The 27,540-nt window shown below is 53.1% G+C and overlaps 1 protein-coding gene across 1 annotated transcript; it reads left to right on the forward strand.

Annotated features, from left to right (window-relative positions):
- On the forward strand, window positions 1-27,035 carry LOC117435985 (hydrocephalus-inducing protein homolog). Its single transcript, XM_034061316.1, has 18 exons — window positions 1-180; window positions 1,844-1,963; window positions 5,357-5,491; window positions 6,042-6,241; window positions 8,014-8,138; window positions 9,602-9,803; window positions 11,297-11,468; window positions 11,871-12,109; window positions 13,649-13,880; window positions 15,967-16,110; window positions 17,788-17,931; window positions 18,685-18,998; window positions 21,671-21,710; window positions 22,390-22,599; window positions 24,423-24,600; window positions 25,083-25,213; window positions 25,723-25,820; window positions 26,864-27,035. Exons 1-18 carry the CDS (start codon window positions 1-3, stop codon window positions 27,033-27,035), a joined length of 3,036 nt encoding a protein of 1,011 aa, XP_033917207.1.
- Window positions 27,036-27,540: the final 505 nt, after the last annotated feature.

Genomic DNA, 27,540 nt, shown 5'->3' on the forward strand with positions numbered 1-27,540 from the left:
ATGAGGTCCTCCAGAAGGGCGGATGGATTCCAGAGCAGAGTGGTAGCATCTCGTAATCCCAAGCTGGTCAGAGAGGCAGAAGAGTCTCTCAGCAGCAAGCAAAGGCTGGCGAGGCCTCGGGAGATGAGGCGGCCCCGGACTGCCCAGCTTCGGGACATGGGTGAAGCCTGCCATCAAAAGGTATCCTTTCCCTGGCCTTTTCCTTGCTGTTTGACATGCTATTTGAAGAGGGCACGTGTTTGTGGCCGACTTGCCTCCAGCTCACCCAAGCAGCTTGGTGATTAGGTCCTGTTGTCATTTCCGACTGGTGGTGGTGGAGTTCTTTCTGCTGGGGGAAAGGCAAAACGTGTGTTTGCAGTGAGCCATTGAAGTCCTGATCTGCAGGAAGCCAATGGAACCTGTGCTGCAGTTGGTGGGTTTTGCTGGAGTTGAGCTACCGTCGCTAAAGCACGCTACTGGGGGTAGGGCTGGGGCAGGACACAAGGGCAGGAGCTGCTGTTTCTCACCCTGCTGTTCAAAGAGCCACCTCTGGCTTTGTTGTAGTCAACTGCCACGTGCTTGGGGTCACAGACTCCCTCAATGGTGACAGTAGTGGCCTTTGAAGGCTGAGGGCCTGTGACAAGTACTTAAGCTGTAAGAAACCCAATTGTGTCAATGCATGAATGGGTTGGAAGAAGGCGTGGGAGCCTTCCAGGGTGTTTGAGTTTTCAGGCTGCTGGATAGCCGGGGAATCGCCCTGGGCAGAGGAGAGTGGATGCGCTTTCCCTGGATCAGTGCTCTCTTAGATGGATGTTTAAAGCTGCTTTTCTTGCAGGACTGCTCAGTGTAACAGCCAGTCCAGGTGGGTGGACGACTGAGGTAGGCTGTTGAGCAGAAAGTTGCCAGCAAGTGAGCTGTAGCACATCAGTTCAGGGTTGCCCCAGACAGCACACGAGGTGGGAACACGTAAGACGGGCGCCCAAATAACTGGCAGTGCTACAGCTTCTGGCCTCAGCCTGACCGTGGCTTTTGTGGGGCAGCGGGAGACCTGCCTGTGTGTCTCGAGTGGCAGCAGTGCAGCTGGGAGAGGGGAGACCAAGCAGGGAGGAATTATCTCCAAGTAATGCCTCTGCTGGGTCAGCATTTGTTCTTTGTGTGTACTTTTCAGAGCTGCTTCTGCAGTGCTGTGAAATAAACCAGCAGTAATAGAATACAGTGAAGCAGCAACTTTAAAGCTCCTGGGGAGAGGGGATACAAATTGCAGCCTAGCTCAAGTTGCCCAGTAACGCTGGGGAAAGAGCTGAACTTCATCCCCATCCAGCATTCACCTCATTTGTCTGTTTCCCAACTGCCTGTTACTTTCTTGTTGGCCTTTCCTCCCTGGTACTGGTGTCTTCCGCCTGGTTTCTCGGCTCTCCATCAAAAAAAGATACTTGGGATGTGTGGGACTCAGTGCCACTGTCCCAGAGGGAAGTTCACCCACAACTTGTTTCCTGTGGAGGCTCATGGAAACTGCTGGGTTTTGCTTGCTCCCCGAGTGCTGGTGGCTGTTCCAGCAAGTGTCTGGAGTTGAGCGAGCAGCTTAGCAGAGGGCTCTGCTGGAGGTGAGCGCTGCTTTGCCTTTTGGAGAAGGCAACCTGAAGAAAGAGCCTCCAAAAGAGCTTCTTAGCTTGCGGCTGCTCAACATGGTCCAGAACCCTTTGCTGAGCTGAGAGCAGAGGTGGGTGAGCTGCCATCTCCTAGTGTGAGCTGGGCAGATGTAGTCACCAAGAGACTGTATTTACTGGAGATCAGTGTGGGATCTTCCTTCGTTAATCTTTCTCCCAGCAGCTGAAGCTCTCTCTGCTCTGTCTTGCATCTGCAGTTCTCAGCTGTTGAGCAGGACCAGAGGTCGTTCCAGCCTTTCCCATCCAAGGTGGTGTTTGAGAACTACGTTCCCCACCAGTTCTACATAGCATCGCTAGCTCTGAGGAACAAAGACAGGGTAAGTGCTGGGCTGTGGAGGTTGAGCACTGGGCTGGGGGAGGAGAGCAGTGGAATTCACATGGTGTGCAGCAGAGCAAGTTCCCTGCTGCAGGGCAGCGCATGCAGAATAAAATGTCTCACCAGCGTTATTCTGCAAGACGGGGGAAATGTTCCCATGCTGGGGATTCTGGTTTTGGCCATGCACTGGTGGTATCTACCCAAAGGAGCTCTTTGAGCCAGCATGCTTCCCCTTGAAAGCCCTGGAGTGATGGGATTGTCGAGGGCTGTGCAGTTCTTGCCTGCTGTCATGCTTTACCTCAAGTGTGCACCGTGTCCTGGTGGCTCTTTGGTCAGTCTTGGTTTCTGGCAGGCCATGTTTTCCTCTCTCAGCCTGTTCAGCCACCTGTGTGCAAGTGCCTGTCAAAGCACAGCTCTTGAGTCTTCTCCACTTTGTGCTGGAGTAAGTTGTAACTGCTGGCATTAGCATTGCAGGCTGGGTGTTTTGGAAGAGCAGTGGAACAGGCTGGCATAGCAGGAGCAGTTAAAGGGGAGGACTTGAGGTGCCGCTTGAAGCTCCTGCTCAGCTCAGTTCAGTTCTGCTGAGGTGTTTCTAAGCCAGCGTGGCTGTGCTTTCCCTTTGGAGAATCCCAGCACAGGCAGGGTAATGTGCTCCTGAAGGTGTCCAGCTTGAACTGGAAAGATTGTGATCCTTTTGAGATTTCCTGAGAAAATTGAGCAGGGAAAAGCTGAGCAATGTCAGCAATTTTGTTCTGCTCTGCTGTAAAGGGGGAAAAGGAGACCTTTTGAATTTCAGTTGGGGAAACATTTGCTCTAGTGAGACATGTGCCAAGAGCAAGCCGGTGGGAAAAGACAGGAGGGAGGGAAGGGGCTGAGTTCAGCATCCTGTCCCGGAGCACTTTCTTCCGCACAGGGATTCTCTTGCTGCGTAACAGGAAGTGTGCTGGAAGCAGAGAAAAGTCAGAAACAGGCATAATTCCGGATCCTGTTGCGTAAGAAAGAGCAAGATGTGTGCGTGAGAGGAGGGCACGGGGGGAGGTGGAAGTGTGCAGGTGAATTAACCCCCTCCTCAAATCTCCCTGTTGGGAGAATGAAAGGATGGGACAAAAGGAGTGACACTGTCAGGGCTTAATGTAGGGAGAGGAAGAGCAAGAGAAGGCAAAGTATCTCCTGAGATGACAGGTTTTACAGGGGCATGGTAGAGCATAGAAGACCCTTTGGCAAGGAAGGATGAAGGTGTGGTCCCTCAGGTACTGCCAGAGAGTTCTGTGTCATTCCTGGTGTAGCTTGGCAATACTGGGAAGTTGCAGTGTGGGTACCTATGGCCAACGAAACGACTGGTGTAGTTCACAGTGACTTTGGGCAATCTCTGCTGTAAGTGTGCCCTTTGCTTATTAAAATGGGCCTCAGTTTCTCTTTTCCTGCTGCTCTGCTTCATTCCCGCTGTGTCTTTTGGCTTCAGCTGCTCCCTCAGCCGTGCAGCACCTCAGATGTTTGCCTTTGCCAAATACCAGCGAAGAGGCAAACAGTGAATTTGCTCTATTTGTTCTTCCCAAGTGGAAAACAACATCTGCATTGATGTTGGTGCCATTCCCAATAAAACGTAATAGACTGGTACAGCTGCAGTTTGGGATTTCTATGCCCTGTGAAGGGGAGGCAGTGTGTGTGCTGTTGATTTTACCCAAAATGAATTAGTTGTGAAGCTAGTACGACCTCAGGCATTGGACAGCCCTGGTGTAAAAGGAAGATCAGCTCTAAGGAAAACCCTTGGCATATTGAAATGCACAAAAATAGAGCTGATAATCCCAAGAGAGTTTCTTATGTTGTAATTTTGCTGGGTTTTGGTCATGTCCTGGAGAAAAGGAACATTGTGCCAGGTCTGTCTCATGAGTTTCCCAGATCCCTCTGAATCCTACTGATGTATCCTGCATGATAGCTGAGGTTGTCTGCTTCCTAAAAGTGCAGCTAGCAGCAAAGTGTAAGAGAGGCAAAGTGTAATGGAGCCCAGTAGGTGCTCTGTAAGCAGTCCGATACGGAAGTGCTTCACTATGTGCTTGCTGCTCTTGCCTACTTGCTGTCGAATTGCTTTCCTGTCTTCAGGCTCCTCCTCAGCACCCTCAGAGGTGTCCTGGGTGGCTCTTGCTGAAGATCTTTGCCACCTGTGCTCACGTCCCAAGGGACTTGGTGACCAGAACGTGTGGCTGCTGTGGGAAGAATGGGCTCCTGGAGCTTGCTGCCCCAGGGCATTGCTGGGAGCAAAGGGTGTTTAGAGCATTGAGGGCTGCCTTGGCCATGGGTTCTCAGGCTTGGGTAGGGGGTGCAGAATGAGCCTCCATTTGTTCCAGGCCTCGTGTGTTCATCAGTGGAGCTGCCTGTCATTCAAACTCTCCTTGTTCTACTTTCTGAGCTGACACTGGGTGCTGGGGAGTTGCTGCCTGTGTGCTAGAGAATGCCTGTTTGCTGTCTCTGTGCCTGTGGTATCCCAGAGGACAGACACTTGCAGCAGGATGCTTGCAGGAAGGCCTGGCTATGAGGAGGGACAGCCAGAAATGGGGCTCTCCTGCAGCAGCCAGAGGCCTGGCTGCAGTCACCAGGCAGCAAGAGCCTCCAGAGAGCTCAGGGTGGCTTTCAGTAATGAAGTGACACTGTGAGGCAGTGGTGGTCACGTATCTCAAAGCAGAAAGTGCCTTTGAGGACCATAATTGATAGGCACAGGCTGGGGGGGTTGTCTGGCTTTCCATCATACAGGCACATTGGGTGTTCTCATCTCTGCAGCAGCCTTTCCTTGTCTTATGGATCTCCCTTGCTGCTTTGCAGCCCCCTGTAAATTCTCTTAGCCATCTGCTTCTTGCTGGGGTTGTTCTTTTGCCTTCCTGTGCTCGTCCTTTTGCTCTTGAGGTAAGCTTTTCTTCTCAGGAAGGCCAGAGTGTCTGTGATCTCCTTCTCTTGCCGGCCCACCCCCATGACTAGCACTGCAGCTTGAAAAGCCCACTCCAGCTTGGTGTGTGTGTCAGAAGTGACTTTCTTCCCTCCGTATAACCCACGCTGGTTTGCCTTCAGATAATACATTCCTCCTGCAGAGGCATGATCGCATGGATGTGTGCAGGCAGAAACAAGTGTGTTCTTTGGGCCTGTTGAATATGCAGATGACCTGAGGTTCTGCATCTCCTTCCTGCTTCCTTCACAGCAGGACATGTTGTTCCTATTGCCTCTGTCCTGCAGCTCTGTAGCTGAGCAGAAGGGATTCAAGTCCAGCCTTGTGTGTTCTGTGTGTGTACCTTCAGAGTTAAAAGTGTTTTGGGAAGGTGGTAAGGAAGGCTGTCACGTGGCTTGTCCTGGTCCCTTCTCAAGTTTCCCCAAGTGACAAAATCATAGTTGTGTGTCTTTCGTGCAGGTTCCTCGTCTGCTGAACGTCATCCTGGGGAACTCTCCTTACTTTGAGTTGATCAGCCCGAGTGATGAGGACTATAAGGTAGCCCCGGGCATGTCTTCAACCTACCGCATCCTTTTCCGACCTGATGAGAACAAGGTGAGAGTGGAGGTCCCGAGAGATGGAGCCTTGAGGGGAAGGTGAACCTGCAGGGCTGGATTCCAAAGCAGGCATCTTGTGTGGGTTTTGAAGAAGTGTCCTGGGTTCAGTGGGATTGCACTGGATCTAGACCTGGGGGAGACTCTTTGCTGGTGCTGAAGGCTGTGCTCCCATAGGCTGGAGGCTCTTGCCTGTTTCAGGCTCTTTTGTCCTTCAGTGGTGGAATATTTAATGTAATGTCTGTTGGCTTGAGGGCTGAGAGTCTGCTGCCTATTCATGGCCTTTTACTCATCTTGTGTTTGCTGCTTAAATGTAGTTGAATAGTCTGTCCTATCCTCAAGCAGCATGCCTCTAGGAAACAACAGAGGATCTGCCCCATGGTCCCTGGCTGCCCCTGCTTGTGAAATAATCTGTAATGAAAGGCCATGAAGGTAAAAAGTGCGAGTACATTATCGAATGCTACTGTGAGAGTCACAGAAACCAGCAGCAGTTCTTCTGGCACGGGCATGGTGCTAAAGGCACTGTGCTGAGCTTGTTTCTTTCCCTGCAGGATTATTTTGAGGAGCTTATCATCATCACAGAGAGGGAGAAGTTCTTTGTGCCTATCCGAGCCATAGGTGCCCGAGCCAGCCTGGACTTCCCTGAGCAGCTGAACTTCTCCGAGTGTCCAGTCAGGTTCAGCACCCAGAAAACTCTGCTGGTGTGCAACGTGGGGAAGCGGGAGGCTTGCTACAGCATCACCACTGTGAGGTAAAGGAGCTCATCTCTTGTGCAAAATGCTGTTGTGTGCTCATGGAGTTGTAAACAGTGAGAAAAAAGAGGCAGAGCATCTGAGGTGCTGGACATGGGCAGGACACGTGGGGTTTGCCATTGCTTACGGTGCTTTGAGAAAGCTCTGCAAGCAAGTTTTACAGTGCAGTGATGTCTGCAAGGCAGCATCTTTGCAGATCTGATGCTGTTGGATTGGAAGAGCCAAGGTAGGAAGGCAGCTGGAGTGCTGCAGAAGGTGCTGTGTGGCAGAGGACAGCTCAAGGGGCTCAGGTCACGGAGCCCAAAGGCAGCATCAAGAAATGGGCAAGCAATGAGCTGGTGAGAGGCACTGAGGAGTTGATCAGCAGCTGTGTCTGTATTAGCAAGCAGAGATCATAGATGAAAGCAATTGGTATGGAGGCCCTGGCAATAAGAGTGTGTGGTCCAGGGCCTTTGTTTTCCCGTGGGCTTGGTCTGGTGCCTGGGACCAAATATGCCTAAGCAGAATGAGCTCTGAAGTGGAGAGGAGCAGGCGGTGGCTTCAGAAGTGGACTACCGGAAAGCTAAGGAGGGCGCAGGTGAAAGATGCTCCAAGTGCCTGGTGCATTTGCAAAGGGTTGGGGGCCTTTTCTCCTGGAGCTGTCTCTCTCCCACATTTCCTGGAGAGGGCTCAAGTAGCTGAGTAGCTGGTTTGCACCCTTGTGGTCACAAATAACCTTCTGAAATGGTTCCATACCACTAGGAACCAAATACACCCAGTCTCTGGGAGGCCACAAGTTCATGGTAGTCTGGTGGTCCTGTCATCAAATGCCTGAGGTGAACTGTGTTGCAGACAGCCTGTCCTGTTCCTGTTGGTCTCAGAAGCCAGTCACTGGTTTTCCAGTTTGCTGCACCGGAGAGGGGAATGTGTTTATGACACTGCATCCGCAAGGCAGGTGGTTCAGTTGGCTGGGAGTTGAGAGTTGCTTGGTCCCAGAGGTCTCAGTGCAGGAGCTGAGGTTAAGAACGCACCAAAGACCTGCTGCGTCTCAGTTGGTGCACCTGAGCTGCTTCAGTTTCTTCTCCAGGAAACGGGATTCAGAAGACTTTCAACTTGTCTCCTGTGAAACACGAGGGTCTGAGAGGAGCTTCTGCCAAAGGCTGGCAAGGCTGTTTAAGCAGGCTTCTAGGATGCTCTTTAAGCAGGCTGCTGCTTTTCCCTGTGGAGCTCCATGGGCAGGAACTTGTAAATCACTGTACAGTTTCCTTTTGGGATTTCCAGGCCTAGTTGTCACCACCACAATAAGTACCCAGTGAAGTCTAGCATCTATTTACAATGCACTTGCCAACTACTCTATTGGGTGACAGAGCATGTGTTGAGAGCTCCTTGACAAGGGTTTTAAGAGTTCCCGAACTTCAGCAATGAACTATTTCAGTCCCGATTTGCAATAAAGAAATGGGAAGCATTACAAAAGTTTAAGTGAGCTACACAAAAACCGTAGAATTGTGAGTACCTGGATGGCAGAGGTGAAGAGCTGAGAACTGTGTGCAGAGGATGGGGGGCTGAGGTCATGTTATACCACGGGATCCTCTGCAGGGTTCTTCTGTATGGGATTGTTCTGCACGTGATCTTCTCTTCAGCAGGAAGAGTCACCTGCTCTGTTTCTGATCCTGGATGCTCTGGTTTTCTTGTACCGCCTGTGGTTTGCTTGCTCCTTGCTTGCACAAGAGAGCTGAAGTGAACTAGACTGCAAAGTTAACGGAGGGCCCAGATCTCTCTCTTTGTGTTGCAGCCCTTTCTCTGTGGATCCCTCCATTGGGACTCTTGGCGTTGGAGAAGCAATGCAAGTCACGGTGGAATTTCACCCACCAAAGACCGGTGTTTATACAAGTCCCATGATTGTTCACTATGACACTGGTAAGTGCTTGGTGCACCCTCGGTGTGTCCTTCCAAAAAGAGCAGTGTCTGCCATCATCGTCTGATGGCTTCATTGTCCTATTGAGTCCCTTCTGCAAGACTCTTCACGCTGGGTAGAGTAAAGCTTCCATGCTGGCTGCCTGATATTGCTGTGCTGGAATATTTCAGCCTGTAACAGGGCAGCAGATCTTCCTAAGCACAGTGCACAGGGGGCGATGGGGAATATTCTGGGTGCTCCGTTGGGGAAGAAGGCATAGCAAGGAGCCTGATTGAAAAGGAGATGGCTTTTAACGTGCGAGAGAGCTGTCTGAAGAGCCTGCAACTTGTCCCATAGAGCTCTCCTGACTGGTCATTGCTTTTCATCCCAATGTGTTGTGTTCCTGGCAAGGCCTTTGAGGTAGAGACCCTCTTCTTGTGATGTGATGCATGGGTACAGTGGGTGCTCTGCTGAGAGCTGGGCCATGCTGAGGACTTGTGACTGTGAGGAGCAGTTAGTGTGGCAGCGGTAGCCATTAGGGTGCTCTGAGCTTTGCTGTAGCCTGGGAGTGATTCTGTAGAACCCCCCTTGTGAGCAGCAGTTATTTAATGGTGAGGTTTAGGAAGAAGCTGCTGCTAGTGCTGGAGTCAGTAGTGTGAGGGTGTAATGGTATCTGAAGGTAGATGGTGAACAGCACCTTGGAGAAACCCTTGGGAATGGCTGTGCTGCTGTGCGTGTTGCTCTGATGCTGGAAGTCTCCAGCTTTCCAGCAGACACTTACCCTAGTGAAGGGACTCACTTCTCCAGTGGTGAAGTGGTAACAGCAGTGCATTTGACAAGGAAGAATGTGCTGGCAGTGGTGAGGCACTTGGCTGTGACAGCAGCAGGAGCAAAAGAAGGAGTTGGCAGATGGATCCGAGGGCCCCATAGCACCCTGTTGAGTGCAGAGCTCAGCACAGAAGCTGCTCTGTACTTGCCATTGTTCTTTCTGCCCTTGCCCATTCCATTTCAAATGCTCTCGCTTGGTTTCTGAGATGAGAGCTATGGCCAATATTTGAGGAGCAGGAGATGAGGATGACACAAGAGTGGGGGCATCTCCTGCCTGCAGGAGAGCCTGGGCAAGCCATGACTGAGGTGGGGCTCCTCAGCGTCACTGAGTGACTTGGATGTAGAATTCCCTGTGACCTGAGTGGGATGGCAGCCCAAAGGGCACCCGGGCACATCTGCAAAGTCTCACTGTAAATGCTGTCACCTTGGGGATAAATCTCCACGAACACCCCCCAAATAAGGTGCCTAAGGTGGTGCCAGGACATCCTCATGCCATATCATGTGCAGCTGTCAGGATACGATAAATGTCCTGATCTGGGGAACTGCTGATGCAGCTCAAAACTGCAGCTCTTTCTTCTGTTGCCTCCAGATTGCCCCATTCCTTGTACTTCCATCAGCAAGTGAGATGAGCCAAGACTTTGCCTTTGCTTTGTTCCAGGTGAAGATGTTCACAAAAGCCTCTGTGGAACAGCTGTAAATGCCAACATCAGGCTTGACAAGAGCTCCTTGACAGTTGAGAAGACTTCCCTCACGCTGTCAAAGCAAAGATCCCTGGTCATCCACAATCAGAGTGGCATCACAGCCCACTTCCAGTGGAAGCGTTTTGTTGATGAGGAAGAGGAGGAGCGGCAGAAGCTGAGGTTTGTTTGAGAGATTCCTCCCAGCAAGATAGATGCCCCAGGGGAAAACTAACACACAGCCTCAGAGGGCTGTTGGGGCTTTTGAAGGGATGAGGGCAGACAAAGCCATGCACAGTGTGGAGCTTAACCCTTGCCATTCCAGTCCCACCTGTGCTACAGCTGAGGATGATGTTTTGGGGAGAGAAGGTTGATTGCAATCACTGGCTTGCCTCAGAGGGCAAATTCACGTTTGGGAGCCACAAACTATTGAGTTCAGAGCTGCGTGCACTGCGGAGGGTCCATGAGGCTGAGGAAGGTGTCAGCACTCGGTACCTGGGACTGCACTGAGCAGTAGCACTGAAGAGCTGCAGGTGGCACAACTCTTATGATACTCAAGCAGTTTCTTTGATAAGGTGTCAGGCTCCTTTTCCAGCCACACGCAGGATACAGTGCTCGGTTGGCCCAGAAGGTGGAGGCCGTCCTGCTGTAGGCTGGGGAATTGCCTTCCAGTGTCCTGGTTTCTGGCCCAAGGAGGTGTTTCTGCCCTTGCTCCTCGGCTGGGCAGATGTGGAGGGGGAGGGCTGTGCAGGGAAGGGAGGGCAGCCAGGACTTGGAAGTGCTTTTGGGCTTCAGCAACCTGTGTCCTGGTGGTGAGAGGTGGGGCAGGTTCTTCCAAGGGTGCCTCTGGTGAAGCTTTGAAATTCCCAATTCAGGCAGCAGAGAAACACTGACAGCCTGGGGGGATGAACTGGAAATGAGACTTAAAAGCTTCTGTGACTTGGGGAATCCTTGTGCAACTTTTCAGGCTCCCAGTAAGGAGCAACCACTGCAGCACTGCTCCCCTCTCATCTCCCGCTTGTGATCTCTAACCACTAGAATGATTTCTGCTGCAACCAGCAATAAAGGCAGAGGTTAACTGCATCGCAGCTCTGCAGAGGAGGCCAAAATGAGGGAAAAGATGAGGTGCTTCAAGTCTCAGCGTAGGGTTTGCATTCAGAGATGCTGGTCCTGACTTCTTTCCTGGGTGATGCTGGGCAAAGTCCCTTCCTCTCTTGGCAACTCTGTTTTCATGCACAGAAACCCATTTGTGTCACTGAAGTGGTGGGATGCCAAACCCATTGGTTTGCTTTGGAAGTGCACCATGATCCTCTGGTGCAAGGCAGTGCAGATACTGTCTTCTCATCCCTGTTGGGTGCAAAAGGGAAGGGGAAAAGTGTGCTGCTGGTAATGTGAAGCTGAAACCCAGTTGCTTCTCCCCTCCCAGTGCAGGAGGCTTTTTCTTGAGGGCTGCCAGCTTTAAGAAACCTCTGATGAGCTTGTCAGTGAGGAGTAAAACTCCCTGCTGTGCTGGGAATAATAGGATCCATGGGGGAGCCTGTGTCTCAGGGTCAGCCCCGTGCTGAGCTGCTGCTCTTCCTCACCAAGTGCTTTGCTGGTCGTGCACGGACACGACAGGCTCTGCAAATCTGCTGCTTCTTCAATGATCTCCTTGGTTTGTCTCTCCCATGGCACAGGCTGCAGAGGCAGGAAGAGGACAAGCTGGTTGATGTTCCTAAGGAGCACGGGGTGGTCCCCCCTCTCAGAGAACACCCTTCCCTTCCCATCTCCACCTCCCAGAACCAGGGGACAGAGGTGCAGGGAGACTCCACGCCTTTCTGCAGTGATATTTTCACCATTGTGCCCATGGTAAGTGATGGCTGAGAACCTCCCTTCCTGCTCCTCGTCCTTCTCCGTTCCTAAGACCTGGATGTATACCACATCTGAGTTGAAGGTCTGGCTCCGTCGAGACCCCATCCTCATTCCTCATGACTAGTTTCTGGGGTACAATTTTCTGCCCACGTTGTTGCCAAGCTTTGATAGATGAGCTTTGTCAGGGAGCAGACTGGCAGACTCTCCTTCGGAGCAGAGCTCTGAGGGCTCCTTTCCAAGGGAGCTGCCCTGTGTCAGCATGAACCAGAGAAGTTGTACATGAATGTCAGTGGAATCTTCACACCCACTGGCTTGGTGTGAACATGTGTGGGCAGCCCTTGGCTGGTGGCAGCCAGGTCCGTGGTTTCCATCCTAAATGAGTGTTTGGTTGTCTTCCAGGCTGCTGAAAACTCGCGCTGGAGTATTGGACCTAGTCAAGGAGTGATCCCTGCCAAGGCCGAGGTGTCTGTGGCTGTCACTGCAAACTTGGATGACACGGAGCAATTCAAGGACGAGGTGGTGCTGTTCATTGAGAACAGTCGTGCCTGCGTCATCCCCTTCCAGGCTGTTGGCGTTGGCAGCACGATTGTCATTGACAAACCCTTTGGGCCGGAGCTCAACCTGGGAGCCTGCTTCAGGTAGGGAATCTGGGCTCCCACTTCCCCATGAGCTCAGCAAGGAGGAGTTCTGCTGCAGTCCCTCAAACTTCTTCAGTGCTCAAGGTCCTGGCTCTGCTTCCCTGAAGCCACAGGGATCCCTTTAGAAACATTTTATGGCCATTTGAAAGTCGTCAGGTACTCTGAAAAGCCACCAAGCTGGAGAGCAGCAGCTAAATTGTTGCTGAATTGTCTTTAGTCATCATGCATTTATTTCCTCACTTTATCAAACAAAGGTTTGGAGGAAAAGAGCAGGTCCTGGAAGCCTGCAGCTGGGAAATGCTGCCTTCCAAGTATAACCATGTATCTCTTTGCAGTGATATGGCTTGCTTTTCCATTCCCTCTGGAGTATCATCTGAGAGCAGCAGCAAGCCTGGGCAGCAGCTCGTTAGGTGCTTCTCGAGTGAATGAATGGTGCTGGTTTATTTCCCCTCTGTGCGGGAGCCCTGGAGGAGCAGCAGAATTTCTTTGCCCTGTGTCACCCCCCAGTTGGCTCCTCTGCCCCACTCTGTGCCCAGTTGCTCTTTATTAGATGTGGTGGCTCTTTCCTGGTTTCTCCTGCCTGCTTCCCGAGGCACGGGCAAGCGAGGGTGGATGCAGGAGCAGCTCTGGAAGGGGGAGGAAGTGTGGAGATCTGCTGAGGTGGAGTGGGATAAATTAAGAGTCTTAATTGGAATTGCTGAGCTGGAAGGAGAGGATTCAGTGGTGCCAACGTGTGTGTCTGAAACCAGGCATGTTCTTAAAGCCAGGAGGAAAAAAGTGCTGTTTGCCTTGTATTGGAGACCTCCTCAGAGAAGAAGAACAGTCTTCTTGGGGTGCCTCTTCCTTTCTGTGGCTGCCAAGAGGGGCTGTGCTGCTCTGATACCTGTATTCTTGGGGTAGAAAGAGCAGGTTAATCCTCCCTTAAGTACTTGGGGTAGATTTGGAGAGGTAAAATACACACCCAGCCATCCACGTAAGCAGGGACATTGCAGGGAGGTTGGTGCTTGTCCAGAGTTTCCTGTGCTCAGTGCAGCCACAAGCCACAAGCTGTCTGCACAGTGGAGGGGACAGTGTCCATGGGGTTCATGTCGTTGTCTTCTGCCCCCCTTTATGTCTTTGCCTGCGGGCTCAGTTTGGAGCTGTTGCCGTTGCTGTCGGCTGCAGAGCTGCCACCAAAGGGTGGTACGCTGAAGGCAATGAGGGTTGGATGCTTCCTAAGAGATGCCTCAGAGGCATGAACAGCAGCTCCCAAGGGGAAGGTGGAATGGCAGCCAGGCTGTTCCTCCACCCGCTTGCATCTGGGGCAGGCTCTTTATGATGCTCCTCCTTGCTGGGTGCAAGCAGAGCAGGTGCTGGATGGTGACAAACCCAGGGGCAGGCAAGGTCTGGCTTTTGGTGAAGCTTTGCGCTCAGTCAGCCTTCTTGGAGGTGGTTTTGTTGCCGAGTGTGCAGTGAGGTCGTGCCCTCGGGGTGCTGAAGCTGGGTGACCACTGGCAAATAGCAGCTTCCTGCCATTTTGTGTCTCTGCTCCTCCTCTAGCGTGGATCCCTGCTGTTACCGCTTCAAGATGACAAACAGAGGACGACGCGCCCATCTGCTCTATTGGACCACAGAAGGTGGCACCACACTTGAGCAGCACGAGCATCTCCTTCACACCAAGGGCAAGGTTTCCTCCTGCGGCCCCATGTTTAAGCTGCAGCCGCTGAGGACGGAGCTAATGCCTGGCCAGACAGCAGAGATGCTGCTGGAAGGCTCCTGCAGCACCCCCCAGGTGAGTACCACATTGGGGCATTTCTGCAGTCTCTTGACATTTGCCTGAGCAAAGGGGCAAGTGCTTCTGAGAACCTGGTTTCCTGCCATAAGTTACCGTGGCAGCACCACTTGCTTTCTGTGCTCGCCACCATCGGTTGCTGAGGCTTTTTGAGTTCTGTGGCTACCATAAAGGCAACTTGCTGGTAGCAAAACATGGCCTGAAGGCACTGTCACCCAAGCTCTGTCCAGCCTGGCCTTGAACACTGTCAGGGATGGAGCATTCACCACTGCTTTGGCAACCTGTGCCAGTGCCTCACAGTAAAGAACCTCTTCCTTGTCTCCAACCTGAACTTCCCCTGTTTGAGTTTAAATCCATTACCCCTTGCCCTGTTGCTGCAGTCCCTGCAGAAGAGTCCATGTCCAGCATCCTTGTAGGCCCCCTTCAGATAGCGGAAGGCTGCTCCGAGGTCTCCACGTAGTTTCACTTCTCCAGGCTGCACAGCCCCAGTTTTCTCAGCTGGCCTTAAAGTTCCAGGTAGACTGGGAGCCCAGGCAGAAAGTAACTAGAGCAATGGCAAGTTGTGTTTGTGGGGAAGCAGCAAGTGAAACAAAGCACCCAGGAAGGTAAGCAGTGTCTGGGAGCAGCATTGATTTTCCTCTGTAGGCAAACACGGGCCAGGAGCTTGTCTGGCACGGAGAGCGGGATGAGAGAAATGAACCCAGTGTGCCAGCTGGAATGATCTGAATGATGCCCTTCCACATGGGAAACTGTTCCAGGGCTCAGTAGAATTGACAGCTTGACTTGTGTCAGTATTTCCATCACGGCTCGCCCCGGTCCCTCAGCCAGCCCCAGTGTCCCGAGGGCAGGCAGGTCTTGCAGCAGCCTTGGGTGGCAGCTCAGAGGGGCAGATTTCAGCAGGGTCACTGAGTTGTCCTCCCTGGACCCTTGTTTCCAGGGGAAATGCAGCTCTGCAGAGGAGCTGCCCTCTGCCCCTGGTGTGGCTTCCCTGGCTCCAGGAGCACTGGGCACATGTGTTTAAGTGAATGGGGAATAAATGTGCATTGAGCTCCTGCTGCTGCTGCTAGTGTTTGAGAGGTGTTTTAAAGGATTGCCTCAGTGGTAGCTTGAGGAGGACTTGATTTCTCAGCTGGTTGCCTCTGATGGGACTGTCCCTGTGCAGTCCTGAGCCCATAAGGCTTTGCTGGAGAGGGAAGAAAGTACCGTCAAGGAAATCATCAGGCTACTGGTGAGGGAGTCTTGCCTGGAAAGCCAAATGGGCATCTGTGAGCTCAGCTGTGGCTACCCGGCTCCTGCAGTCCAAACCAAGCCCCTGGGAATTGGGTTTTCCACCTTCCCTGGGTCTTGAGAACTTCATACTCTTGAGGTTGGTTAGAAGCCGAAGAGCCTGCGTTGTACTTGCAGCACAGGTGATTCTGAAGTCTGTAGGCTCTGCAGAGGAGTTGTGTTGTGGTGGTGTATCAGAGGGAAGAGAGGAATAAAGGGAGGAATGTGGGAAGTGAAACCATGAGGAATCAGGAGAAGTCTTGGATGTAAGAGCATCCAGCTTAAGTAGAGGGTTTCCATGCAAGTGGAAGGCATCTCTTTCCTGAGGAGGTTTGGTTTAAAGCCAGCCCTAGGAGGACACAGTACATGCTAGGAAGGCAGGCTGTCTGTTTGGGGTTTTCCCTCGGATCCTTTCCACTAAACTTGCAAGGGAGGATTTGCTGGCATTGATCTTTCTATCAGCTGTTTCCCTTCATACAGGCTGGTTTGGTTTTTTTAATGAGTTCCTACAGCTTTCGGTAAGCATTTTGATTGGCAGTGGGACAAAGCAAAGCAATAATCATTTGGGGCAGGGATTGTTCTGACAGCTTCAGGCAGCACAAGACTCCTGAGGGCCTTTTGTGGCGGCCGGGTTGTAACATGAGGGACGTGTGAGCGCAGAACAAAGAGGATGCAGCATATAAAGAAGAGGGGGCTCCTGAGGAGAGCGATGGCTGTAACCTCCTGCAGGAATGGGTTCTGTGGGTGGGTGGCTCACAAACACAGTGTGTTTTCTGGACTCCCTGATAAGACCCCTGTGTGCCGTGTGACTCGCATGCAGGTGGTGAAGGAGAAGCTGCTGTGTCATGCCATGGTGGGCAAGGAGGGAGTGAAGAATCTGATCATGCAGGTGGACGTCACGTGCGAGTTCATTGCTCCTGCTCTGCAAATATCCACCAGAGAAATCACTTTCCGGGTGGAGAAGGTGAGTCTCTGGCTTGCATCCTGGCATTGACTGGTGTGGCTGGGGTGTGCCTGTGTCCAAAGGAGGAAGTTCAAGAGCTTCTCCAAATCCACGGAGCTTTAGCTCTGGATTTGAACCAGGCCAAGCTTTTGTCATGAATGCCGAGATCATTATTTCCCCCCTGTGGGGCTGAGGACAGTCTCCGCAGCTCTGTTGTGCCCTTCTTGATGTGGAGACAGAATTGAGCTGCTGAGCCAAGGGCACGGGCTAAAGATGTGGGAGCTGTGAGAGCAGCGTGGGCTTTGTAAGAGCCACCTCATGTGCTAGGGCTGCAGGTGGGGAGTACATCCCTCCTCACCTTCTCTGAGGTGGTGGTGAAAGGAGTGAAAATGCTGCTAGAGATGAGGCTGTTCTCTAACTTGAGCCAGGTAAAACTGAGATTACAGCTGCTCTGCCGAGGGGGAGCATGGCCCCTTCTAGAGAGACACCAGTGTCTGTACTCAGGGGTTTGAGGATCTTCCGAGGCGTGGTGATGTCTGAGCAGCGATGGTGTAGGGAAGCTGAGAAAACCTGCGATTCCTGTCAACTCCTCAAGCTGATGAGGGAAAACTGGAATCTCTTGTGCCTCTTTGCCTTCCCTGCTGTCAGTATGGATGGTGCCTCTTTGCCTTTCCCAAGCCTCACCTTCTTTGAAGGACCCACAGGTGCCCTTCAGCTGCAGTGATGAGAGCACCAGTGCAAAGTGTGTGCCCTTTAGTCTCTGGATCCCGACTCCTGCATCATCTTTCCCCCTTGTGCGAGGTGTCTGTAAAAGAGCCAATAGTTTGTGATTTAGTTTCTGTGGCTTCAGGTCTCTCCTCCGGTTCCCAGGCTTCCAGAGAGGCACAAATGCTGTGAGCAGGCAGTTCACATCTAATCAGAAGTTTTCAGCTCCCACTGCTGTCTGCCTGTGGTCTGCTTGATGCCACATGCTCCCGTGTATTGAGTGCTACGACAGTGCAGGAGTTGGATGTCAGTACATCAGAATTAATTTCCCAAACACTGTCTAGTTTAGATAAACCGTTCAGGAAGGCCGGAGCAATGCATGGACAGGAGGAAAAGGATTAGGCTGAGCTTAGCTTTGAGACTGCACCATCTTGTCACTGGAGCAGGGGCAGCAGGTTGGGGCCAGCCTGTTGAGGTTTGGAGCTGTTTGCATGTGCCCGTGAATGTTCAAAGCTGACCTCAGGCTGCTGCAGTCTCTCCGCTGCAGGCCATATCCTGCTTGCTTGTCTCCTCTGAGCAGCATCACTGCCTTACGGGCCTGGCAGAGCTGATCAGGTGGTAAGGAACTACTGTATGTGAGTGGAAATGGCCTTGTGCCTGTGTGTCCTCTCTGCCCAGGAGAGGAGACACAACTGGAGCCAGACTGGGTTCACTTTCTGGTTTAGATCTTGTTGAAGCAGCTGCCCCCTCTGGGGGCCTGCTCCCTCCTCTGTATGCGAGACTGTTTCCCTGTCCCCTGAGGGATGCTGTGGGTTCTAAACGTGAAAGCCTCTGATAGGGTTGGAGGACAAACTTTCCAGAGGGGTAGAAACCAATCAAAAGAGTCAATAGAGATGGATGCACTTTTGGGGTTGGAAAATTTGAAACGCATCTGAAGGGGAGGAGGTCCATGGCCACTTCAGGTTCATTTTCTCTTGTCTCCTGTTTCTGTAGCACCCCGGTGATGTCCTGACTCTTCAGTACAAGCCTCTGTCTTTAAAGAACATCTGCTCCCTGCCCCTCAGCGTGGTCCTCACCTTAGAGCAGCCCTTCTCCATCTGCACTGTGGACCAGCAGCCTCTGCCTGCAGATGTTCAGGTGAGCAGCCCTGGACCTTCTTGCTGCTGGGCTTTGAAGAGGGATGAATGTGGTGGCGTGTCTCTGTTGGGAGGTCCTCCAGCAGGGAAGTGTGTTCTGTAGAGTCTGCAGTAAAGTGGCCCGAGGTAAATCAGATGTAAAATGAGCTGCTGAAGGAAACAGAATGCCATCTGAATGGGGAAGAGACCTCCTGGCTTGAAGACAGGAGGAGGAGGGAGCAGGTAACTAGGTCTGGGCAAGCATCATCAGCCATCCTCAGATAAGCTGGGGAACGGCTTGCTGGCTTTGAGGGCAGTCCTGCGTTTGGGAAGGCTGAGGTGGGCTTCTCCAGCTGCTGTCTGGCTCCTTCCCTGGTGTTTGCAGAAGGTGTTGGGCATGGGCTCTGCGAGGCACGTGTTGTTAGAGGTCCAGCCACCGTTTGTGTGCCCTGCCAGTGATCAGCACCTGCATGGGCGAGGCTGCAAAGCCACTGCGCTTGTGCTGCAGGCTAGAGGAGTTCCTCCAGAGTCAGGGGAAGACCTGGATGCTATAGTGCTGCTTTGGTTGTGTTTAGCACATGGCTTCTGCGGATCCAGAATTCAGGAGGCCAATGTGGATTTGTCTTGTATTGGTGCAGAGCAGAGAACCGTGAGCCTCAGACAGCTTCAGACAAAAGTGTGGGGCTTGATCAGACACTGTGAAGAAAATGAAGGATGAAGCGAGAAGCCCATGTTGGGGTCACACATTGAACATTTTCTCTGCATCTCCTTGCAGCCCATGAAGCTGAAGACAGGGGAGGAACTTCAACTCTGCATCGGATTTAACCCTGCTTATGAGGAGGATTTGCTTATCCGGGCAGCAGAGAAGGCTCTGAAGGTCAAGTTCCTGGAGCATCCTCATGAAGAGCAGGTGACCGTTTGGGGAGAAGTCTACTTCCCGAACCTTCAGATCCAGACCACGGCCCTGGACTTTGGCTGCATCTTAAATGACACCAAAGATGTACGCTACATGGAGATGACCAACTGCAGCCCACTGGTTGTCCAGTACCACTGGTCATTCCTGAAGGACAGCCAGGTGAACCCAGTAAGGTATGTGCACCTCTCCCTCTCCTGGAAGCTCTTCTTCCTGATGTCCTGTTTGTAGTTTGCAAAGCCCGAGGCCGTTTGCCTGATCTGCCAAATTGTTTTCAACCTTCCCTTGAGGAAATCACACCTCTCTCAGATGTGCTGAGCCAAGGTGCTCAGGGAATAGGTGCTCTCTGCCAGTTTGATGCTGGGAAGGAGACAGCATTCTCCATCCAAGCTGGGACTGTAGGATACTGCTGTCCCTTTTCACATAGCCATAAGCTGGAGTCCTGCTTTATCTCTGCAGCTACAAAGCTATGCTTCGGCATTTGGACAAGCAGATGTAGAAAGTGACCTCTTCTCCTTCCCTGCTAACCCCATCTGTTGTCATTTCATACTGAGATCCTACCCAGGCGCTGCCACCAGAGTGACACACTGCTGTCCCAGTCCCTTGCTCTGCTTTGCTGTAGCCCTGCATGGGTTCCTGGGGGCAGAAAGGCTGATGGAGAAAGCTGCTTTCTCAGACCTTCGTGGCCTGAGGCAAACACTCCCTTGAAGTGAGTGTTCATCTGTTGAACTGCCTGTCACATTCACAGAAGAGCTGTTTAGAGTTTTAGAGAGGAATGGCAGGTTCTGCTGTGGCTTTAGGTCCAGCTGTAGATGCTGGAGGGAGCCCTTGTATGGACATCCCTGGGGAGGAGGACCATCCAGCAGTGGTCTGTGGTTTCCAAGCCCAAGAGAAATCTTGTAGTGGTGCTGAAGCACATCTAGAAGCACATTCCTAGTGCTCCTCCTGCTGTGGCTTCTCTACATAGTACAAAAGTCTGGCGTGGGCAGTTTGAAGGAGAGTAGCAAGTGGTTTTCCGTAATGCCCTAGGAAACCCAGCCAAGTTCACCATGGGGCACTGAAGTGCTGCTATTACAAACAAGAGAAGTGATCAAGAAGCTGATCCAGGTGTGAAGGGAATTGGGATCTGAGTCGGAGGAGGTGACCTCTTCGGAACTGGAGATGAGCTGTGGTTATTAGGAGGGCTCGGGAGAGACGAGCAGGGCACTGGGATGTCCCATTGTCAGCTGTGTCTTACCAAGTAACACCAAGTCTTCAGTGGGGCCCTTCTTGATGCACAGCACCTTCAAGAGCAGACCCTCAAATGCAGAGGCAAGTCTGAAAAAGCAGCTGGAGATGAGCAGGGCTGTCAGCTCTGCTGGGAGCCCCTTGTCCTCTCCTGTAACTTAGATCAGGCTTTAATTCCAAGCTAAAGGGAAAATCTAGTTTTGATTTAATAGATTTGCTAGAAATCTTTCTAGTGTAATAGATAATCTAGAGATGGATTTCGATGTGGTAGAACAATGCATGTGTTTTCTAATAGCAGAGAAACAAGCACATGACAGCGAAGCCTGTGTGGACTTGCTTTCCTCTGCGGCCACTTGTTAGCCAGCGGCCTGTTTCTCTTTCCTCTTAGTTTTGATTGGAAGCAGTTTAGGTGTTTGGACATGTGAATGTGAATCAGTTTTCAGCTGTTCATTGCCCTGTCTCTGCTTGAATTGGCTTTGCTGGGCCTGAGCCTGCAGGTGCTTATTCTGTGGTGGGTGCTGAGTCGCTGCATTGTTGGCAGCGGAGGGTCCTGAGCACCTGGTCAGGACACAGCCACTGTCCTGCCCCCTGCCCAGGGGCGTCCACCCCTCCAGAGGGTTTGCAGGGCCCCCTGGCTGCTCCTTAGTGCTGTGGACATGACGAGAGCTCCTCTGCTGCTCTGCATGGCCATTAAGCAGTGTTGTGCCCTCTCCGGGGCGCTCGGCAAACACTGTGGGATGCTCTGTGCCGGAGCTGGAAATGAAGATGGTCTCCAAGGTGTTCCCACCTCAAAGTGCTCATTAGGAGCCTACAGAAGGGCAGCGTGTCAGATGTTATTTCTGGTCCACACTAAGCACTGTTGGTATTCTAAATTGTCAGTTCTAACCCAGTGTGCCATGGAGGGAATCAACCATCAGGTCTCATGAAGGTGAGATCAAAGACTGGAACTTTCCCTGCCTCTAACCTTGCTGGAGCTGGTCATCAGAGACTCCCAGGATCAGTCACACACATTTCTTTTGGTCAGGAGAGAAAAATGCTGTTTCTCTGCCTCAACAAGACTTCGTGTGCTGCTTACATTGTTTTCCTTCTAATTGTCCAGCCCATTCTTTCCTCCTTGCTCTTTGGTCAGTGCTGCTACCTGGGGCAGAGTGATCATATGAGCAACACAATCCAACTGCTGCTGTGTGGTTGGACATACCCAGTGTACACCAGTGTGTGCCCCTTCTCTGACTTCTGAGCCACGAATCTCTCACGGTTACTGCTGTTGTAGACCTAGGTGGTTAGAGACAGACTAACCCTAACCCTCACCCTTGGACCTCTGGGAGCTCAAAGCTGAGCTGAGCCTTTGCACCAAGGTGTTTTCTCCAGTGACGGAATGGATCTTGAGAATCACGCAGCAGGAGACAGCAGATCTGGAGGCAAGCAGTTGCTGGCTGCCTGCACCGCTGCTATACCAGTGTCATCCCCCAGCGTTGACCTGCTCCATCCCAGTTTTGGAGCTCATTACTGAGCTCACAGCACTGATGCCCACCCAGGGGCCCCATCCTGTTGAGGAGCTGCTGTGCAGACTTCCCTGGCTGCCACTGCAAGGTCCCTGAGCAAAGTTCTGTTCTTTTTGCAGGTTCATGGAGACAGAGCCCCTGGCCTTGGGTGTGGAGGAGGTAAGTGGGAATCTGCCTCACTTGCACGTTTCCAGTGTAGCAAGCAGTTACGTCCTCCCAGTCCCACTGGTGTCCTGGGTGCTGCTCCCAGAGTGGCCTCATGTCCTAACAAGCACATGGCTGGTCATTGGAGAGGCCACATGGGAGGTGTTCTAGGGCTCGTCAAGAGCACTCCTTGTGCGGCACGTGTGGAGGACATTACCCATCTTGGTCCTCATTAAGTGGTGGGTAGGAAATTCCTGCAGCAGCGTTTGCTGCAGCATCTGGAGAGAGCAGGATGTGAATCAGAGACAGGGAAAAGCATCGGGAGTGCAAGGAGCTGGGCTGGATCCTGCGCCCGGCTCCACTGGGTCTCAGCTCCCAGTCTCGTGTTCTTCTGAGGGCAGGAAAAGGTGTTTTTGAGGGCAAGTTCTGCAGCAGAGAGAATTTCTTGCTGCCAGGAGACACCACAAATGAATGTAGTGTATTAGCTACTGCATTAATTGGGCCTGTGGGAGAAGGTTTTCCCCATGGTGTCTCTGTTGGTAAGTGGAATGGCTGCGGGGTGAGACGAGGATGATGTTGCCTGTGTTTGAGGAAGAGGCCCCTGCAGCCACGTCTGTCCTTTGGGCCAAGCCGAGGGTGCTCTTCTGCACCAGTTGCCGTGCTCCACGTGTGGATCTGTCCCCCCTGCCTGCAGGTTTTCGCTCTCCTGCCGCTGCAGGGTGAGCTGCAGCCGGGCCAGAGCCAGCGCGTCACCTTCACCTTCTTCGGCCACGCCAACCGCGTCACCCAGGGCACGGCACTGTGCAGGGTGGAGGGAGGCCCGAGCTACGAGGTGGCTCTGCGTGGGGAGGCCTCAGGCATCAGCTACCTCCTGGACACCACCGAGATCAACTGCGGGCTGCAGGTACCGCACGCTGCTCTTGTCAGAGCTCCTTGTCTCCAGCCATGACCGGTGGGCTGCTGCCCCCCCCGGCTCGAGGGCTCTCCCCCCTTCCCAGCTGCTCTGCTGGCTCTGTGGCTCGGGAGTCCAGTGTTTGGGTGATAGCTCCAAGCTGCTGTTTAATGGCCATCTCCAGCCCAGCCCAAAGCTGGGAATCCCTCCTCTTGGAGGGAACTAACGCTGCCTCCTGGGACAGGCAGGATCCCAGTGGTGCTCTCCAGAGGGACGTGTCCCTCAGATGTCCATCCGCTGATGGGCTCCTAAAGCCAGAGGTGCAAGGAGGTGCTCTCTTTTAATGCTCCTGATTCATCGGCCAAGGAGGCAGCTGACTTGGGCTTCCAGTCACTGTAGCTGGATGGAATGTCCCAGAATAACCCTCACTGTACTTCTTTCCAGTTACAACCCCACAGCTGTTTCCAGCTGTTGGCCGTGTGTGTGTTGCCCTGTCTGTCTCCCTTTTGGCTTGTATTTTGCCCACAAATACTTGTGTGCAGGAGCCTTTTCTCCTGAAATGCCTCAGTGCCTCCTCCTGTGTTTCAGCTCGCTGTTGGGTGACACCTTCAAGTGCAGAGGGGCTTGTGTCCCCTACTTGGTTTCTTCCTGATCTTTCCATGGTTGTAATTGCACCTCTGCCACAAATACCTGTTGCTGTGTAGGGCTCAGAGGTACCCTGCAGTCGCGGGTTGTCCGGGTTAACCCAGAGACCCCAGTGCCCATCTCTCCTGTGCGCTCCCTGCTTCTGGGCTGTGTTCCTTTGCTTTCAACCCAATGGAAGAGGAATGAAATTGTGAGCAGCAGATGTGTGCCTGTAACTTCCTGCTCTTCTGTCCTCTCCTCAGGTGTTTAACAAAGTCACGGAAGCAGCAGTGACCCTGCAGAACAGCGGGAAGCTGGGATTTGCCTTTGTGGTGCTGAGCCCCGGCACAGGCACTGCAGCCAGCCCTCTGCCTGGCGTGCCCCTGGTTGTGCCCAGCACGGTGAGTAGCACAAGGGCTTCACCCGGCCTGTGTCAGGCTGTCCAGGAGAGAGTTTTGGGGGAAAATAGGGAGAATGAGCACACAACCCCCGTCCAAAACCAGGCAGGAGAGACGGGGCTGTGAGCGATTGCTGCAGAGGCAGAGGAGGTGCATCGAGCACAATCCTAATGGAGCCCCTGACTGGCCTTGGCCGCCGCTGGCTCTGCTGTCCTACAGCAACCACCAGTGGGAGGCACGAGTGCTGCGGGAGCTCTTTGGAGCTGAGTGCTGAGCTCTCTGGTTGTGCCATCACTGGAGCATCACTCCATCCCAGTTGTCATCCTGCGTGGATGTCTTAGAGCTAGAGCAGTGTTCCTGCCTTGGTGCCCTTTTGCAATGGGAAGAGGAAGCAAAGGGCCGAGTGGCTTCCACCTTCCTCAGTGCTTGTCTGCCTGAGGGATGACATGCTGATGTCCTCTCCTGCAAGCTGCTGCCAGGAGCTGCTGGCCCTGCTGGAAGCACGGGCCCTTCGGTGCTCTTCCAGAGCAGCTTGTGAAAGAGCTTTGGTTTGTTGTGCCTGGCTCTGGCTAGCAGAGGGTAAACCCTGTCAGCAGAAGAGCTGTGCAGCCTTGCGAGGCCTCTGAAGGATAGACTGCATCTTGGTGTAGGAGACTCGGGCGTTTGGGTACAAGAAAGCTGGAGGTGGTGATGTCTGATGTTTCCTTATGTATGAGAAGCTGTCTTGTGTCCTCAGTGTGTCTGTCGTGTGAGCCATCCCTCCACTGAGTCCTCTTTGGTACACTACCTCCCTCCGTCTTCTGTGCCCCGCAGGGTTACGTTGAACCTGGCAAGCAGCAAGTGCTGAAAGTCTATTACCTGCCAGGAGTGCCTGGAGTCTTCTGCAGGGCTTTCCAGATCCAAGTGGGTCACCTGGAACCAGAAAAAATCTGCCTGAAAGGAGAAGGCACCTTTCCCAGGATCCACTTGGACCTGCCCAGGAACATCAAAGGTGAGCACTGCCTGTCTGCTCGCCAGGAAGGTCACCTGGCTTTCCCCCATGCCATATGCTCATAGGGCAGCTCACGGGAACCTCCGCCAGGCCTGGAGTTTTCAGGGCTGTCAGGCAAACTCAGCCCTCTGGTTGCTTCCTTGGTCTCTGGCAGACGAGCCCGTGTGGTTTTGCCGCAGGAACCATCCTGCACAGCTTGCCAGCGTATGGCAGAGGTCTGGTAAGATGAGGGCTGGGCAGAAAAGCACAGGGAAGCTGCAAGAGAGGCTGGCAGGGATTTTGACAGGGTTGGGTTTGCATCACGTTGTGGGGCTGAGATGTTCCTGTGTGGTGAGAAAGACGGCTGGGGGTGAGAAGCAGCAGGACTGCTTTTCCCTCCATTGCTGGAGCAGTTTGTGTCTGCGTGTTGGGGGAATGGGGCTTCCCGTCTTCCATGGGATTTGTGCTGCCCCAGAGCTATTGGTGGTGTTCTGTGCTTTCAGGCAACGCCAAATATGAGAAGATCCTCCAAAAGGCCCAAGAAAAGCTGCACAAAGGCAGCCAGAGAGACGAGGCCATTGCTCTGGGGGAGGCTGTGGCAGCCGAGCCCCGCATGGACGACTCAGGCACCGTGGTGAGTAGAGCTGCTGCCCTGTCCCACACGTGCCACCCTCCTGCGTGTCACTGGAACCCCTGCGCCCCACGGCCCTGTGCCCAGGGCTCTGCTGGCACTGGATGCCTCCCTGCACAGCCCTGGCCACGGACTGTGTCAGCTCAGCGTGCCCCATGGGCTGCCCACCTCTGGGAGTTGTCCCTCCTGGAGATGCACCAGCTCCTGACTACCCCAGGGAAATGCTAAAGGCTGTGCTCAAGCAGTTGGGTTTATGGTGCTCTGAAGGACATTCAGGTCGGTGCTGGCGGTTTTGTCGCTCACCGGCCAAGCCCTGCCAGCTTTACAGAGTGTAAAGCAGCAGCCTGAATGCACCCTGAGGCTGTGCTGTGTTGTGGATCTCCGAGAGGCTCCAGCTCTCTCATGATTCCCTTTCCAGGAGAGCTTTTGCCCAAGCTGCTTCGTCCCTAACTGGGGGCAGGGACATACTTGGAGCTTTGGAAGGTTTCTGGCTTGTCTGTCCATCTGTCCAGATCAGCTTTGATAACTGGGCAGGCAGAGACACTGGAGTTCATTTCTTTGGAGCTATGATCCTGCCTGAGAGAGCAGGAAGTGTCCCAGACACTGAGCAGTGAGACAGAATGACTCCATCGCCTCTCTCAACAAGAGCAGGGTGGGATCCTCCACCTGAGACAAGCTTGTGCCTTGGGAAGGACCTTTGCTAAGCAGCCCCTGTCTTTACTTTCCTCAGTGGGATGCTCAGCTGCAGATGCAGATGGAGGAGATGCTGATGGAGGAACATGCCGTGGAGCAGCAGAAAGCTCTCAGCTCCCGTCCCCCAGAGGACACTGCCTTTCACCAGCGTGTCCATTGGAGGCTTCTCAAGTTAGTAGGGAGTCCTGTAGCCTGTGTGCAGGGGCCCCGAGGGTAACAGCCAGCAGTGCAGGCCTGCTCCTGAGAGCTCCTTGTGTCTCAGAGCTGGGAACAGCTGCGGACTTCAGAAGGGGCCTGATGCTGAGAGCTATGATGTGCTCCCTGTGGGCAGCTCGGTGTCCTTGCTTGCACAGTGCTCCCCTGAGCTCTGGAGGTGCTCCCCTCCCCACAGTTGCTGGGTTCTGTTCTCAGAGCTGAGGGGTGCAGACGAGCAAGCCCTTCCAGACAGCACAGGCACCACCCCTGCTGACCAGCTCTGAAAGGGGCATCTCAAAGCTGGCGTCTTTGTGCCAAGAAACAGACCCCACTATGCAAGAAGAGCAGGGAATGGTCCAGATCCCTTATGCACTTTTCCAAGTGGGATTGCCTGCCAAAGGCCTCTGCAAGGAAATGCTATGACAAGGTCCTGAAGCAGTTTCAGGCTTGGGCTGGACACCAGCTTAGCAGTTTGATTGAGATCAGTGGAGATGCAGTGGACTTCTCTGCAATGGCTTTTTGCAGCATAGGAACTGTGTTCAGTACCCACTTTAAAGTCACTCGAAGATCCCATTGGTGGCTGATAAATCCTAGGCCCTGCACTCCCCATGACTTAGCCAAGTGTTATTACTGGGTGCTCAGGCCTTGGGTTTCCTGGGCTTGGCTTGAGCTTTCAGAGCAGTGAATACAGAATTATCCACTCCATTTGCTTCTCCAGCCCACGCCATGCTGGGGTTTACAGAGTGTCCTTACTCCTCCTTTCAGAGCTGAGCTGCCCGAATACATCCTGGACCTTGGCTATGTCGTTCCCGGTGACATCCACACACACACGGTGAAGATCACCAACACCGGGCACTTCCCTGCATCTTTCCATGTCGATGGATATGTCCTGTATAACACAGGTAACCCGTGGTGGAGAGGCTTCACGGGGGCTTGAAGTAGCTATCTCTGACACATCAGCTGAAGCCATTGGACACGGGGAGATTTGAGTACTTCCTTGGACAGCATTTTCCTCCTTAGTACCCCCGTGCTGGGTGCCCTGTTCAAGAGCCTGACTTCTGGCGAGCAGTGCCCAGAGACCTGCTCTGCCTGTGGCTGCCCTAAAATCTGATTGCAGGGGCCAGAAGGGCTGATACCCTTGATCGCCTCTCAGCATCTTCTGCTCTTGGCTCCCGTGAGCCGCATCCGAGTTTCTTTGTGCACTCTGAGGGTTTATGTTGCAAAAAGATGGACCCTCTGTGGTTCGGAAGTGCTTTGTTTAGAGTTCATAGTGCCAGAGCACTTCTGCTCAGCCTTTATTGACCGGCCTGTGGGATCCTCTGCTCTATGGAAACAGGCTTCCCAAAGAGGCCTTGAGGTAAGGCTGCAGCTCCACCACATGGTGACTGCTGTCTCTGCGGGGTGGCCAGTCGTCTCTTCTAAGCCGCTGTCCAGGGAACACC

This window comes from Melopsittacus undulatus, chromosome 4, assembly GCF_012275295.1.
Source record: "Melopsittacus undulatus isolate bMelUnd1 chromosome 4, bMelUnd1.mat.Z, whole genome shotgun sequence".
Lineage (NCBI taxonomy): Eukaryota > Metazoa > Chordata > Aves > Psittaciformes > Psittaculidae > Melopsittacus > Melopsittacus undulatus.

Bases quoted from the DNA above. Each gene is read 5' to 3' on its own strand.
- LOC117435985 (XM_034061316.1), top strand. From the start codon at position 1: ATGAGGTCCTCCAGAAGGGCGGATGGATTCCAGAGCAGAGTGGTAGCA. The intron at 16,111-17,787 runs GTGAGTCTCTGG...CTGTTTCTGTAG, and splicing joins TCACTTTCCGGGTGGAGAAG to CACCCCGGTGATGTCCTGAC. The intron at 25,214-25,722 runs GTGAGTAGAGCT...CCATCTGTCCAG, and splicing joins TGGACGACTCAGGCACCGTG to ATCAGCTTTGATAACTGGGC.